This window comes from Oncorhynchus mykiss, chromosome 8, assembly GCF_013265735.2.
Source record: "Oncorhynchus mykiss isolate Arlee chromosome 8, USDA_OmykA_1.1, whole genome shotgun sequence".
Classification (NCBI taxonomy): domain Eukaryota; kingdom Metazoa; phylum Chordata; class Actinopteri; order Salmoniformes; family Salmonidae; genus Oncorhynchus; species Oncorhynchus mykiss.
In genome coordinates this window covers 76,688,415-76,704,704 of record NC_048572.1, presented here as the reverse complement: position 1 = coordinate 76,704,704, position 16,290 = coordinate 76,688,415, and the positions used below count along the sequence as shown (strand labels likewise).

At 44.3% G+C, this 16,290-nt stretch overlaps 1 protein-coding gene across 2 annotated transcripts in view; it reads right to left on the bottom strand.

The window, feature by feature from the left end:
* LOC110530656 (ephrin type-A receptor 3) overlaps positions 1–16,290 on the bottom strand; it is a 193,719-nt gene that overhangs the window by 15,824 nt on the left and 161,605 nt on the right. For both annotated transcript variants that reach the window (XM_036986283.1, XM_036986284.1), the window contains exons 12-15: positions 15,555–15,680; positions 14,525–14,710; positions 3,411–3,472; positions 247–456 (exon numbers count right to left, since the gene is read on the bottom strand). In XM_036986283.1, the coding sequence (XP_036842178.1) occupies positions 247–456; positions 3,411–3,472; positions 14,525–14,710; positions 15,555–15,680 (584 nt within the window). The remainder of the gene's footprint in view (positions 1–246; positions 457–3,410; positions 3,473–14,524; positions 14,711–15,554; positions 15,681–16,290) is intronic.

Below are 16,290 nucleotides of genomic sequence, written 5' to 3'. Positions count from 1 at the left end.
TAATGGTGTGTGTCTGTCTTATCCGTGTGGTATAATGGTGTGTGTCTGTCTTACCTGTGTGGTATAATGGTGTGTGTCTGTCTTAGCCGTGTGGTATAATGGTGTGTGTCTGTCTTACCCGTGTGGTATAATGGTGTGTGTCTGTCTTACCCATGTGGTATAATGGTGTGTGTCTGTCTTACCCGTGTGGTATAATGGTGTGTGTCTGTCTTACCCGTGTGTTATAATGGTGTGTGTCTGTCTTACCTGTGTGGTGTATGCTGCCTCAGGGTCGTCCTCCAGTACTCGTGACAGGCCGAAGTCAGACACCTTACACACCAGGTTGCTGTTGACCAAGATGTTGCGTGCGGCCAGGTCTCGGTGAACGTAGCTCATGTCAGACAGGTACTTCATGCCCGACGCAATGCCCCGCAGCATGCCCACCAGCTGGATCACTGTGAACTGACCGTCTTGTTTCTATTGGAAAGAGGGAGAGGGAGAGACAGAGAGAAAGAAGGGTGGGAGAGAAATGGAGAGAGAGAGAGAGAGATGTTCGCTGTTGTATGTTCTGTCGGTGTTGTCACCATCACCCCAGCAACAATTTACCCTTGGGGAACAATAAAGTTTATTGAATTGGCTTGAATTTCATTGAACACACATATGCACATTGTGTTACCACCACAGCAGTCCTGCTCTGTGAATAACACCCCCAGCCTGACTCTATCTCATAAATCCTTCTCCACAGTTCCTCTACTAATATACAGCAGGCTGTATCACTGAGAACAGATCACCACTGTTACCACTCTCATTACCGCAATACAGATACAGTTCTCTTTAAGTGGAGCCCAATCCCCTCCACGATAATCTGGCTAAATGATGATGAAAACTGACAGGGAAGAGAAAGAAGACTGCTCTCTCAAACACACACACACACACACACACACACACACACACACACACACACACACACATGCGTTGGCGATGTTTGATCTGGGTAGTGAGCATAATGACTGTCATAAAAAGCCAATATAATTCTGAGATCAGTTTTATGGGTAATAGGCTAAACACAGAGTTACATTGCTTTCATTAGACCCCAGATCAATGAAGAAGCACTGGTCACAAAAACAATGCATCTCTCTCTCTCTCTCTCTCTTTCATTCTATTTCACTTTCACCCCTCTCCCTCTCTCTTTCATTCTATTTCACCCCTCTCTCCCTCTCTTTCTTATTGTCTCTCTCACCCCATTTCTTTCTCCTCCCTCTGTCTCCCTCCCTTCCACTCTCCAACCCCCACTCCCCCCTTCTCTCTCAAATCCCTTACTGGAAGTGCTATAAGGAGATTGTTAAAGGAGGAAGTCTGTGGGTTAGAGAGACAGAGCAATCAATCAGCATTTCACAAAACAAGACCTAATTAACTTGCTCCACAGCTGCTGAAACACCGGTAGAGGATATACACTACCAGTCCATTGTTTTACAACACCTACTCATCAAAGGGTTTTTCATTATTTTGACTATTTTCAACATTGTAGAATTATAATGAAGGCAACAAAACTATAAAAGAATACATGAAATCATGTAGTAACCAAAAAAAGTGTTAAACAAATCAAAATATATTTTATATTTGAGATTCTTCAAAGTAGCCACCCTTTGCCTTAATGACAGCTTTGCACACTCTTGGCATTCTCTCAACCAGCTTGAAGGATTTGCCACGTTGGCTGCTTTTCCTTCACTCTGCGGTCCGACTCATCACAAACCATCTCAATTTGGTTGAGGTCAGGTGATTGTGGAAGTCAGGTCATCTGATGCAGCACTCCATCACTCTCCTTCTTGGTAAAATAGCCCTTACACTGCCTGGAGGCGTGTAAGACACGGCGGTTGGAACCAAAAATCTCCAATTTGGACTTCAGACCGAAGGACAAATTTCCACCGGTCTAATGTCCATTGCTCATGTTTCTTGGCCCATACAAGTCTCTTCTTCTTATTGGTGTTCTTTTAGTAGTGGTTTCTTTGCAGCAATTGGACCATGAAGGCCTGATTCACACAGTCTCCTCTGAACAGTTGATGTTGAGATGTGTCTGTTACTTGAACTCTTTGGAGCATTTATTTGGGCTGCAATTTCTGAGTTTGGTAACTCTAATGAACTTATCCTCTGCAGCAGAGGTAACTCTGGGTCTTCCTTTCCTGTGGCGGTCCTCATGAGAGCCAGATTCATCATAGCGCTTGATGGTTTTTGCGACTGCGCTTGAAGAAACGTTAAAAGTTCTTGAAATGTTCCGTATTGACTGCCGTCATGTCTTAAAGTAATGATGGACTGTCATTTCTCTTTGCTTATTTGAGCTGCTCTTGCCATAATATGGACTTGGTGTTTTACCAAATAGGGCTATCTTCTGTATACCCCCCACCATGTCACAACACAAATGATTTGCTCAAAGGCATTAAGAAGGACAGAAACTTAACTTTTAAGAAGGCACACCTGTTAATTGACATGCATTCCAGGTGACTACCTCATGAAGCTGGTTGAGAGAATGCCACTGGTGTGCAAAGCTGTCATCAAGTCAAAGAGCGGCTATTTGAAGAATCTTAAATATAAAATATATTTTGATTTGTTTTCCACTTTTCTGGTTACTACTTGATTCCCTGCGTGTTATTTCATAGTTGTGATGTCTTCACTATTATTCTACAATGGAGAAAGTAGTAAAAATAAAGAAAAACCCTTGAATGAGTAGGTGTTCTAAAACTTTTGACCGGTAGTGTAGATGGATATTGCTCTGAGAATGAGAGAGAACTGGTGTGTATGTGTGTGTCTGTGTGCGTGCTTGTGTGTATGCATGCCTTTGTGTGTGTATGTGTGTGCATGTGTGTATTGTGTGTTTGTGGTAGAACAGGAGATGACGTGGGTGGATATTGCTGTGAGATAACGTAAGCTAGCTATAACAGGATTACGGTCTAGTGGATGGATATAGGAGTGGGGAGGTGGACATAACACTCAGGGTTATCTGCTGGTTCAGCTATATATACCAAGGGCAACTCTAAACATTATTGATGGGTGGGTTTGTGAGTGAATCTGTCCTCCACAGATGTTATTGTGAAATCCTTCAGTAGGAGTGAGGCCAGTGGGGTTGAGTGGTGTTCTGTCAGAACTGAAAAGACTGAATGAGGAACTAGTAGTTTCTCTACAATCACTTTCTATTACTTTCCATCCCTGTTTCAATCAGGAGAGATCTTCAAACACTATGGAGCAGCACAAGCTTCAGACTGTCTTAATATACAGGCAGAATGACTAAGTGGGTAGAGAGAGAGAGTGTGAGTGAGTGAGTGTGTGAGTGTGGAACAAACTCAATAAATTCAATAAAAATGTATTTATAAAGCACTTTTTAGATCAGCTGAAGTCAAAGTGCTTATTCGGAAACCCAGTCTAAAACCCCAACTAACCTTGAGAAAGGTATCTAGGGATCCATTCTCCATAAATTCTGTGATGATCATCACTGGCTTACCTGAGAAGAGAAAGAACAACACATTACATTAATGCACAGAACACAATACATATATACTGGCTAATCTGAGGACACAGAACAACACAGAACACAATACATATATACTGGCTTATCTAAGGACACAGAACAACACAGAACACAATACATATCTACTGGTTTATCTGAGGACACAGAACAATACAGAACAACACAGAACACAATACATATATACTGGTTTATCTGAGGACACAGAACAATACAGAACAACACAGAACACAATACATATACAGTGGGACAAAAAAGTATTTAGTCAGCCACCAATTGTGCAAGTTCTCCCACTTAAAAAGATGAGAGAGGCCTGTAATTTTCATCATAGGTACACTTCAACTATGACAGACAAAGTGAGAGAGAAAAAATCCAGAAAATCACATTTTAGGAATTTTAATGAATTTATTTGCAAATTATGGTGGAAAATAAGTATTTGGTCATTAACAAAAGTTTATCTCAAGACTTTGTTATATACCCTTTGTTGGCAATGACAGAGGTCAAACGTTTTCTGTAAGGTTTTCACACACTGTTGCTGGTGTTTTGGCCCATTCCTCCATGCAGATCTCCTCTAGAGCAGTGATGTTTTGGGGCTGTTGCTGGGCAACACGGACTTTCCGTGTGTTTGGGATCATTGTCATGCTGAAAGACCCAGCCACATTTCATCTTCAATGCCCTTGCTGATGGAAGGAGGTTTTCACTCAAAATCTCATGATACATGGCCCAATAATTATTTCCTTTACACGGATCAGTCGTCCTGGTCCCTTTGCAGAAAAACAGCCCCAAAGCATGATGTTTCCACCCCCATGCTTCACAGTAGGTATGGTGTTCTTTGGATGAAACTCAGCATTCTTTGTCCTCCAAACACGACAAGTTGAGTTTTTACCAAAAAGTTATATTTTGGTTTCATCTGACCATATGACATTCTCCCAATCTTCTTCTGGATCATCCAAATGCTCTCTAGCAAACTTCAGACGGGCCTGGACATGTACTGGCTTAAGCAGGGGGACACGTCTGGCACTGCAGGATTTGAGTCCCTGGCGGCTTAGTGTGTTACTGATGGTAGGCTTTGTTACTTTGGTCTCAGCTCTCTGCAGGTCATTCACTAGGTCCCCCCGTGTGGTTCTGGGATTTTTGCTCACCGTTCTTGTGATAATTTTGACCCCATGGGGTGAGATCTTGCGTGGAGCCCCAGATCGAGGGAGATTATCAGTGGTCTTGTAGGTCTTCCATTTCCTAATAATTGCTCCCACAGTTGATTTCTTCAAACCAAGCTGCTTACCTATTGCAGATTCACATTTCCCAGCCTGGTGCAGGTCTACAATTTTGTTTCTGGTGTCCTTTGACAGCTCTTTGGTCTTGGCCATAGTGGAGTTTGGAGTGTGACTGTTTGAGGTTGTGGACAGGTGTCTTTTATACTGATAACAAGTTCAAACAGGTGCCATTAATACAGGTAACGAGTGGAGGGCAGAGGAGCCTCTTAAAGAAGAAGTTACAGGTCTGTGAGAGCCAGAAATCTTGCTTGTTTGTAGGTAACCAAATACTTATTTTCCACCATAATTTGCAAATAAATTCATTAAAAATCCTACAATGTGATTTTCTGGATTTTTTTTCTCATTTTGTCTGTCGTAGTTGAAGTGTACCTATGATGAAAATTACAGGCCTCTCTAAATACTTTTTTGCCCCACTGTATACTGGCTTATCTGAGGACACAGAACAATAGAGAACACAAAACATATATACTGGCTTATCTGAGGACACAGAACAACACATAACACAATACATATATACTGGCTTATCTGAGGACACAGAACAATACAGAACACAAATACTGGCTTATCTGAGGACACAGAACAATACAGAACAACACAGAACACAAAACATATATACTGGCTTATCTGAGGACACAGAAAAATACACAACAACACAGAACACAATACATACATACTGGCTTATCTGAGGACACAAAAAAATAAAGAACAACACAGAACAGAACAACATTCCACATAGATGGGAAGAGAGGAAAGACAGGAGAAGTAAATAGTCACAGTGGAGACCAATCTCATTTAGTCTTTCTCCCTCTCTCCCACCTATCTCCCCTCCCTCTCTCTCCCTCCTCTCTCCCTCTCTCTCCCTCCTCTCTCCCTCTCTCTCTCTCTCTCTGGGGTACATCATGGCATGTCATCATCATTCACAGTGACAGCTTCTAATCAGGGCCTTCCATAAACACCAGAAGATAATTACTGTGGGCCAATCCACAAGGGTGTGTGTGTGTGTGTGTGTGTGTGTGTGTGTGTGTGTGTGTGTCTGTGTGCAGAGGGCTGTCTCTTGAGATCTCATGAATACTGATCAGCCTTTTGGGCTAGGGTGGGGGGGGGGGGGGGGGGGGTATTGAACACCTGTGTGTGTTGAGGGAAGGGGGTAAACAGTGTGATTGATTGACAGGTCTGATTCCCCGCCCGGCTCCTGGTGGCTTACAAATGATTAACAAAGTGCCCGCACTGGCCCGCACAGTAGTCCCTGTTTCCTTACATGGCCCCCCACAGACGACACCTCCTATAGCCAGAGAAGGGAATGTGGTTCCAATCACACACACACACACACACACACACACACACACACACACACACACACACACACACACACACTGTGTGTGGTACAGTTTGTAAACACAGCCAATACTACCATACTACTGTGTCAATGGTGATGAATAGGCCACATTTCTCCAATCAGAGATGCTGGGAAGAACCGGGCAGAGATAAGAAGGTAGGAGAAGGAGGGAGATGGAAGGAGAGGGAGGAAAGGAGGAGAGAGGAGTTGGAGGGAGATGGGAGGAGGAGATGGAGGGAGATGGGATTCGAGAGAGAGAGAGAGAGAGGGAGGAAAGGACGGGAGGAGGAAGTGGGTTGAACAAGGAAGGTGAGAGATGGGGAAGAAAGAGGAGGAGATGTGGGGGAGGTGTGAGACAGGGTAAGAGAAGTGAGGAAAGACAGGTGAAGATTGAAAGAGGAGGGAGAAGGGTGAGATTGGGGTGAGAGTGGAGAGGGTATGGGGGAGAATATGGTTGTCAGGGGAGAAGGGCAGGGGAGAGAAATACAGAATAAAATAAGTGAGAGGTAGGTGAGGATGGAGAGGGGGAGGAGGGAGAGGGGAGGAGGGAGAAGAGGAAGACAGGGGGAAGGAGAGGGGGAGGAAGGGGAAGGAGAGGAGGGCGAGAGGAGGGAGAGGGAAGGAGGGAGAGGGGAGGTGGAAGAGGGGGTGGAGGGAGGGGGAGATGGGTTGTCAGGGGAGGTCAGTAACATCACTGGGAGCCCTACAGCTCTATACTGGGTAAAGACGGTGATACATCACCGTAAATGAAATCACTATCTCACTGAGATAAATGGCACACAAAAAACACACACACTGATAAATGCCTATCCTCACCCCCAGCAGAGGAAAATCCAATTCCCTTTCACTTTGATCCGTTAGACTAATGTGGCTGTCAAACGGGACACTGCCACCAGAGACTAGGCCAGAGGGTGTGTGTGTATCGATTGCAGGACGAGCCTCTGATTTTGAGGCTGTCCTGCAGAGAAGTGTGTCATGTGACTGCTCTATCGAAAGGGACAGATGAAAGGCGCTGTGGGATTGATCCGTACCAAAATAGAGGTCTGACAGCTAACAGCCCGTCCCCCTTACCTAACAGATAGACAGACACGTGTGTGTATGTGTGAGATTGACAGACGAGCGGCCGGCAGGCAGGCAGGCAGGCAGGCAGACAGACAGACAGACAGACAGACAGACAGACAGACAGACAGACAGACAGACAGACAGACAGACAGACAGACAGACAGACAGACAGACAGACAGACAGACAGACAGACAGACAGACAGACAACTGTGATACAACTGGGGAGCTCAAGGTTTGAGGAAAATACAAGAAAGAATGTTCTTGAATAAAGGTGTGTGTGCAAAAGCAAAGAGCTTCCCTAACTACAAATATAATGGGATGAGTGTTTCATTGTGGTTCCCAGCTCTGACCGCTGTGAAACCCTTGAGAAAACTTCACTGTTCAGTTGACGAGTCCAGTCCTTCATTCATTATCCTATTGGTCTATAATTCCTCTGCTTTCTGAAGTCTTCATCTGGACTCCTGCCATGGAGAATTAGCATGACAAGATCCCAGGGAGTTAACACCAAACCACACACACACTCCCCTCTGTCTGTCTATCTCTCCCTCCCTCTGTCACTCTGATCCCCTACAATAGACCCCATTGACCACGTCTTGAGACTGAATCGCATGCCAGACACGCACATAAAGCCCTCCTCCAAACACACACGGTCAGGTTGCCACATTTTACCTCTCTCTGTTGGAGTATCAACCCTGTGGAGTATCGCCTCTCTGCTGTGTTAAATGAAGCCCTGTTCTTAAGACCCTACAGAAACACATTCCCTTCAGCCAAAATAAAGAGACATTCATTAAGATGCGTAAAGATAGAGACACTTCAAACCAACAGAATGAAGGAATACCACTCGGTCGAAGATAAGTTGTGTGTAGCCCCATTATCTCATAAATTAGCTGTTTTCAAGGCTTTCAACTTTAATATCTTCTAAAGAGCCAAGGTTGTCTGATTGCTTCTGGTGTCGATGTGTACGTCCAGTTTCTAACTCAGAGCGGTAATAGTAGCTTTTGTAACAGAGCCAGTAAACAAGCACCTGACAGAAACAAAGAGCTCTGACGATCAGGACTATATGATGGCACTCAGCAGTGATGGGATAACACTGCAGCACTGGTAAAGAAATGGTATGTGTGTGTGAGGGCGGCAAGTAGCCTAGCAGTTAAGAGTGTTGGGCGGGTAACCAAAAGGTCACTGGTTCAAGTCCCCGAGATGACTAGGTGAAAAATCTGCTGCTGTGCACTTGAGCATGGATAAGTGTGCACTGGATAAGTGTGTCTGCAAAATGAACAAAATGCTGTGTGTATTTGTGTGGTGTGACTGGGAAAGAGAGGTGCTCTCTATTTGCATGTGCTGAAGAATGTTTAAATATGTGTAGGCTGATGTTTGTATCTGATGTGTGTGTGATGCTCAGTGTCCAGCCCAGTTTATTTGCAGTGAGCAGAATTGCAGATTGCCTATTGATCTTCTGCCTGGTGTGAGAGCAGCAGTGTAAAATGGATCCAGGAGTTTGTGTTTTTAACAGCACTTCATTAACACATGCTTTTAATGAGAGAACTGGCCTCCTATCGCCTCAGTCAACCTCGTACACCACAGTGCTGATCTGTCCACTGTGTAAGTGTTCTAGCTTGAGAAACAACATGGAATGTTAACTGGAGATTGTTAACTGCATATTGATTCAGATAGAGGGGTTTTAACTAAAATATTACTACTATGTGTGAGAGCATATGGATCTCTTCGTACGGCTGGAGGAGCATAAAGTGAGAGACAGAAACACATCAAATCTCCAATAAATTCACCACACAAAGAGTGTTTAAACTAACATTACTCTCCACACAAAGGAGAGCCTCCAAATGCATAACTACTTTACCCAAATACAGGATAACAGATTAGGGGAGAGAATAGAGCAGGCCTTAACCAGGTGCTGAGAGAGAACGTATTAGATAGATAGCCGGCAGATGAGATGACGAGGTGTACCTAATTGTAGGATTTCCAGATGAGCCGATTGCCGCAGCGATTATGTGAGGCTTATAAAGAAAGGATAAATAGATAAAAGGACAGATGGAGAGAGATATTTCATGCAGCACTTTTCCAATTCGCGGAGAAAAGGTCAATTCCCTCTCTCGTTCTCTTTGTGTGCGGCGATCTCATTTCCATAACAATGGCAGCAATCACAGAAAGACATGCAGGCTCTCATTAGAATACCAGGATATCAGGGTAGAAGGCTCTCATTAGAATACCAGGATATAAGCCTCTCATTAGAATACCAGGACAGAAGGCTCTCATTAGAATACCAGGATAGAAGGCTCTCATTAGAATACCAGGATAGAAGGCTCTCATTAGAATACCAGGACAGAAGGCTCTCATTAGAATACCCGGACAGAAGGCTCTCATTAGAATACCAGGACAGCGAGATGGAAGGCTCTCATTAGAATACCAGGACAGCGGGATAGAAGGCTCTCATTAGAATACCAGGGCAGCAGGATAGAAGGTTCTCATTAGAATACCAGGACAGCAGGACAGAAGGCTCTCATTAGAATATCAGGACAGCAGGATAGAAGGCTCTCATTAGAATACCAGGACAGCAGGATAGAAGGTTCTCATTAGAATACCAGGACAGCAGGCTCTCATTAGAATACCAGGACAGCAGGACAGAAGGCTCTCATTAGAATACCAGGACAGCGGGATAGAAGGCTCTCATTAGAATACCAGGGCAGCAGGATAGAAGGCTCTCATTAGAATACCAGGACAGCAGGACAGAAGGCTCTCATTAGAATACCAGGACAGCAGGATAGAAGGCCCCCAATAGAATACCAGAACAGCAGGATAGAAGGCTCTCATTAGAATACCAGGACAGCAGGACAGAAGGTTCTCATTAGAATACCAGGACAGCAGGCTCTCATTAGAATACCAGGACAGAAGGCTCTCACACATACACATCTACACACAGGGACACAAACACACACACTCAAACTCACATACAGTGAGCTTCAAAATGATTGGGACAGTGACACATTTCTGTTGTTTTGGCTCTGTGCTCCATTCCATTGGATTTGTAATGATACAATGACAATGACTATAGCTTTAATTTGAGGGTATTTTCATCCATATCAGGTGAACCGTTGAGAATTTACTAAACTTTTTGTATATAGTCCCCCCATCTTTGGTGACCAAAAGTATTAAGCCAAATTCACCTGTATGAGTATCAAAGTAGTCAAAATGGTTGTATTTGGTTCCATATTAATAGCACGCAATGACCACATCAAGCTTGTGATGCATTTGCTGTTTGTTTTTGTTGTGTTTCAGATTATTTTGTGCCCGATAGAAATGAATGGTAAATGAGGTATTGTGTCATTTTGGAGTTTTATTGTAAATAAGAATATAATATGTTTAAGAAGAATTCTACATTCATGTGGATGACCATCTCTACGTATAATCCTGAATGAATCGTAAATAAAGATGAGTGAGAAAGTTATGTGTGTGTGTGTGTGTGTTTGTCGTGTGTCAGTGTGTGCGTGTCTGTGTGTCTCCAACCCAATGTGTGTGTGTGTCTGTGTGTGTGTGTGTCTGGATGTGTGTGTGTGTCTGTGTGTGCGTGTTTGTGTGTCTGTGTCTGTGTGTGCGTGTGTCTGTGTGTGTGTGTGTGTGTGTCTGGACGTGTGTGTGTCTGTGTGTCTGTCTGGATGCTGGATGTGTGTCTGTGTGTGTGTGTCTGTGTGTGCATGTTTGCGTGTCTGTGTGTGTCTGAGTCTGTGTGTGCGTGCCTGTGTGTGCGTGTCTGTCTCTGTGTGTGTGTGTGTCTGTGTCTGTGTGTGTGTTTGTGTGTCTGTCTGTGTGTGTGTGTGTTTCTGTGTGTGTCTGTGTGTACGTGTTTGTGTGTTTGTGTGTCTGTGTGTGCGTGTCTGTGTGTCTGTGTGTGTAGTGTGTGTGTCTGTGTGTGCGTGTCTGTTGGTGTGTGTCTGTGTCTGTGTGTGTCTGTGTCTGTGTCTGTGTGTGTCAGTGTATGTGTGTCTGTGTGTCTGTGTGTCTGTGTGTCTGTGTGTGTGTGTGTGTGTGTGTGTGTGTGTGTGTGTGTGTGTGTGTGTGTGTGTGTGTGTGTGTGTGTGTGTGTGTGTGTGTGTGCTTGGTTTATGTTTCACAGTGCATTAAAATGCTACTTCTGAGAGAAAAGAGCAGCAATTACCAACCTGTGCCTGTGGAATGAAAAGCAATTCTGATTTATTCTGCTAATAGTTCTACAAACCACTCCAACCCAGCCAAGCAAAGGTCAAAATTATCATCTCTAATTAGAGAGAGAGAGAGATATAAAATAAAAAATGATTAAGAAATGCAGAGTGATTTTCAGCTTTCATTTGCACGTTACTGAATATTCATGAAGATAAAAAACACATCCAATTAACTCGGTGAATTATTAATATTCATGATGGGGTTATGCATATGCATTCGTTATTTTGTTGTGAGACCTACAGTGCTTTCAGAAAGTATTCACACCCCTTGACTTTTTCCACATTTTCTTGTGTTACCGCATGAACATTAAAAGGATTACAGTCTGTTTTTTTCTCTCAATGGCCTTCACACAATTCCCCACCATGTGAAAGTGGAATTATGCTTTTCAACATTTGTACAAATTAATAAAACATTTAAAGCTGAAATGTCTTCAGGATTCAAAACATTTGTTATGCCAATCCTAAATAAGTTCTAGAGTAAAAATGTACTTAACAAGTCACATAATAACTTGCATGGACTGTTTAACATTATTTTTTAAAGACTACCTCATCTCTGTAGCCCACACATACAATAATCTGTAAGGTCTCACAGATGTGAATTTCAAACATAGATTTAACCACAAAGTACAGGGAGGTTTTCCAATGCCTTGCAAAGAAGGGTACCTGTTGGTCTAGTCGATGGGTAAAAAACATGGCAAGACCTGAAAAGGATTGTCTAGCAATTATCAACAACCAATTTGAACGAGTTTGAATCATTAGAATACTTCAGGTCATCTACAAGACCCTGCTAGGTAAAGTCCCCCCTTATCTCAGCTCACTGGTCACCATAGCAGCACCCACCCGTAGCACTCGCTCCAGCAGGTATATCTCACTGGTCAACCCCAAAGCCAATTCTTCCTTTGGCCGCCTCTTCTTCCAGTTCTCTGCTGCCAATGACTGGAACGAACTGCAAAAATCTCTGAAGCTGGAGACTCTTACCTCCCTCACTAGCTTTAAGCACCAGCTGTCAGATCAGCTCACAAATCACTGCACCTGTACAAAGCCCATCTGTACATAGCCCATCCAATCTACGTCATCCCCATACTGTATTTATTTATTTATCTTGCTCCTTTGCACCCCAGTATCTCAAATTGCACATTCATCTTCTGCACATCCTACCATTCCAGTGTTTAATTGCTATATTGTAATTACTTTGCCACCATGGCCTACTTATTGCCTTACCTCTCTTATCCTCCCTCATTTGCACATGCTGTATATAGATTTTTATACTGTATTATTGATTGTATTTTTGTTTATTCCATGTGTAACTCTGTGTTGTATGTGTCGAACTACTTTGCTTTATCTTGGCCAGGTCACATCTTGTTCTCAACTAGCCTACCTGCTTAAATAAAACATAAATAAAAAATAATAATTAAATTATAATGTAAAAAAAACGTATCTAATCAAGATATAGTAGTGTTTTATTTTTCATTAATGGTTTACAAATCTTAGAATAAGGGGAGACCTGCGGGGGAGGGGGGGGCATGGGAGGCCATGGGGGAGACGGGGGGAGACTGGGGTGGAGACATGGGGGAGAAGGAGGAGACTGGGGTGGAGACATGGGGGAGACAGGGGGAGACTGGGGTGGAGACATGGGGGAGACATGGTGAGACTGGGGGGGTTGACTGGGGGAGACTGGGTTGGAGACATGGGGGAGACTGGGGTGGAGACATGGGGGAGACGGGGGGAGACTGGGGTGGAGACATGGGGGAGACGGGGGGAGACTGGGGTGGAGACATGGGGGAGACGGGGGGAGACTGGGGTGAAGACATGGGGGAGACGGGGAGAGACTGGGGTGGAGACATGGGGGAGACGGGGGGAGACTGGGGTGGAGACATGGGGGAGACGGGGGGAGAACGGGGGAGACTGGGGTAGAGACATGGGGAGACTGGGGGGGTGACTGGGGGGAGACTGGGTTGGAGACATGGGGGAGACTGGGGGGAGACTGGGTTGGAGACATGGGGGAGACGGGGGGAGACTGGGTTGGAGACATGGGGGAGACTGGGGGGAGACTGGGTTGGAGACATGGGGGAGACATGGGGAGACTGGGTTGGAGACATGGGGAGACTGGGTTGGAGACATGGGGGAGACATGGGGAGACTGGGTTGGAGACATGGGGAGACTGGGTTGGAGACATGGGGGAGACTGGGTTGGAGACATGGGGGAGACTGGGTTGGAAACATGGGGAGACTGGGGGAGACTGGGTTGTAGACATGGGGGAGACTGGGGGGAGACTGGGTTGGAGACATGGGGGAGACTGGGTTGGAAACATGGGGAGACTGGGGGGAGACTGGGTTGTAGACATGGGGGAGACTGGGTTGTAGACATGGGGGAGACATGGGGTTGACTGGGTTGTAGACATGGGGGAGACTGGGTTGTAGACATGGTGGAGAGGGTGGGCATTTATATAGGCATTTATATTTAGTGACATTCATATATATATATTGATAAGTTACCGTCCTACAGGCTTAGAATGTCAGTGCAGACAGAAGATGCACCATTAAGCCAAGTAAGTGATGCATTGTATATAAATACTGTGCTGAGCTAAGTGTTTGGAAATGATACAAGCGTGTTTTGAGAGAGAGAAATAGAGAGAGAGAGAGAGGGCGCGAGGGATAGAGGGAGAGAGAGAGAGAGAGGGAGAGAGAGAGAGAGAGAGAGAGAGAGAGAGAGAGAGAGAGAGAGAGAGAGAGGATGGAGTGACAGTGATGGTGATAGTGATCTGTCAGGAAGGTTGTGTCTGTGTCTCTGTGTGTTCTGTCTTTTCTAAATCACCTATCACATCCAAACACTCTTTCTCTAATGTAATAACAAGCACTAGTAAACATGTGCCCCTTGTACCTACACGTATACGCACACACAAACAGACACATCAACAGCATGGGCTGCCATGGTAACTGGAGCCTCTACCTGGTCGAGGGTCAGGTCTGATTCTCATTAAGAGCACAGCTGTCTCTCTCACACATAGGTACGTTACACACATACATGCACACACAATACATGATCCAAAGCAAACAATAGCCATATCTAAAGGAATAGGTGAAATACTGTGTGGTGATGGACAATCTCTGCTTAGATTAGTCAAAGTAGCTGTCAATCACTCACATCGTGTGACCACACCCTCCAGTCTGATGATGTTTGGGTGGTCGAACTGTCCCATGATGCTGGCCTCAGAGAGGAAGTCCCGCCTCTGTTTGTCAGCGTATCCTGCCTTCAGACTCTTTATGGCCACGTAGATCTCCCTCTTCCCCTGGAGTCGAAGACAACCACTACACACCTCCCCAAACTCACCTACAACGCACATAGATAAACACAATATCAATAACTACACACCTCCCCAAACTCACCTACAACACACACAGATACCCACAGTATAAATAACTACACAGCTCCCAAAACTCATTCTCAATACACACATACACTGAGTGAACAAAACATTAAGGACACCTGCTCTTTCCATGACATATACTGACCAGGTGAATCCAGGTGAAAGCTATGATCCCTTATTGATGTCACTTGTTAAATCCACTTCAATCAGTGTAGAGGAAGGGGAGGTGACAGAATAAATAAGGATTTTTAAGCTTTGAGAAAATTGAGACAAGGATTGTGCATGTGTGCCATTCTGAGGATGAATGGGCAAGACAAAATATTTAAGTGCCTTTGAACGGTATGGTATTAGGTGCCAGGTGCACCATGTTATGTCAAGAACTACAACGCTGCTGGGTTTTTCACAGTCAACAGTTTCCTGTGTGTATCAAGAATGGTTCACCACCCAAAGCACTTCCAGCCAACTTGACACAACTATGGATACCATTGGAGTCAACATGGGCCAGCATCCCTGTGGAATTATTTTGACACCTTGTAGAGTCCATGCCCCAATGAATTGAGTCTGTTCTGGGGGCAAAAGGGGTGCAACTCAATATTAAGAAGGTGTTCCTAATGTTTGGTATACTTAGTGTATACAGCATTAGTAATCACACTCAACTCCTCAAACTCTCCCACATTACACATACACATTGAATGTAAAATGCCCATTTCAAAGTGTCTGCGTGACTGATTAATAATCAGACTGCTCTTGACTGCACCATTGGTGTCCCACAAGGATCTAGGTAAGGGCCACTCAGGGATCACTCACCCGCTCCGATGACTCTCTCTATACTGATGCTGGAAGCATCAATCTCTTTGGCAAAGTCTCTGACCGCCTGGTTAGGATCCTCATAGGTGTGTGGATGGATATATATCTTACTGCCAGGAAGTTTGACTGGAGACAAAAAAGAGAGACAGCGACAGAGACAAAAACAAAGAGGGAGATAGATCTCAATAACTTTCCTGTAGAAAGCGGTACAACACACAAAGAAAGCAGTACAACACACAAAGAAAGCGGTACAACACACAAAGAAAGCGGTACAACACACAAAGAAAGCAGTACAACACACAAAGAAAGCAGTACAACACACAAAGAAAGCAGTACAACACACAAAGAAAGCAGTACAACACACAAAGAAAGCAGTACAACACACAAAGAAAGCAGTACAACACACAAAGAAAGCAGTACAACACACAAAGAAAGCAGTACAACACACAAAGAAAGCAGTACAACACACAAATGCGTTCAACTCCAACGTAATTAAAGGTACGGAAATGGCTGCCGAATCCTTGAGAGTTCAATATCACACTACATTGCCTCTCAGAATTGTTTTTGTTTACTACTCACAACACTTGTTGATTCTCAGAAAAGAATTGTACAAGTTATTTAGTTGTTTGAGTTGAAGTAAACTTCAGCATCTTATGACGGTGACAGTGATTCTCTGAGAATGTAAAATGCTTCTATGTGGTCTAGCAAATGTTTTGAATGTTAGAGCTGAGGCAGA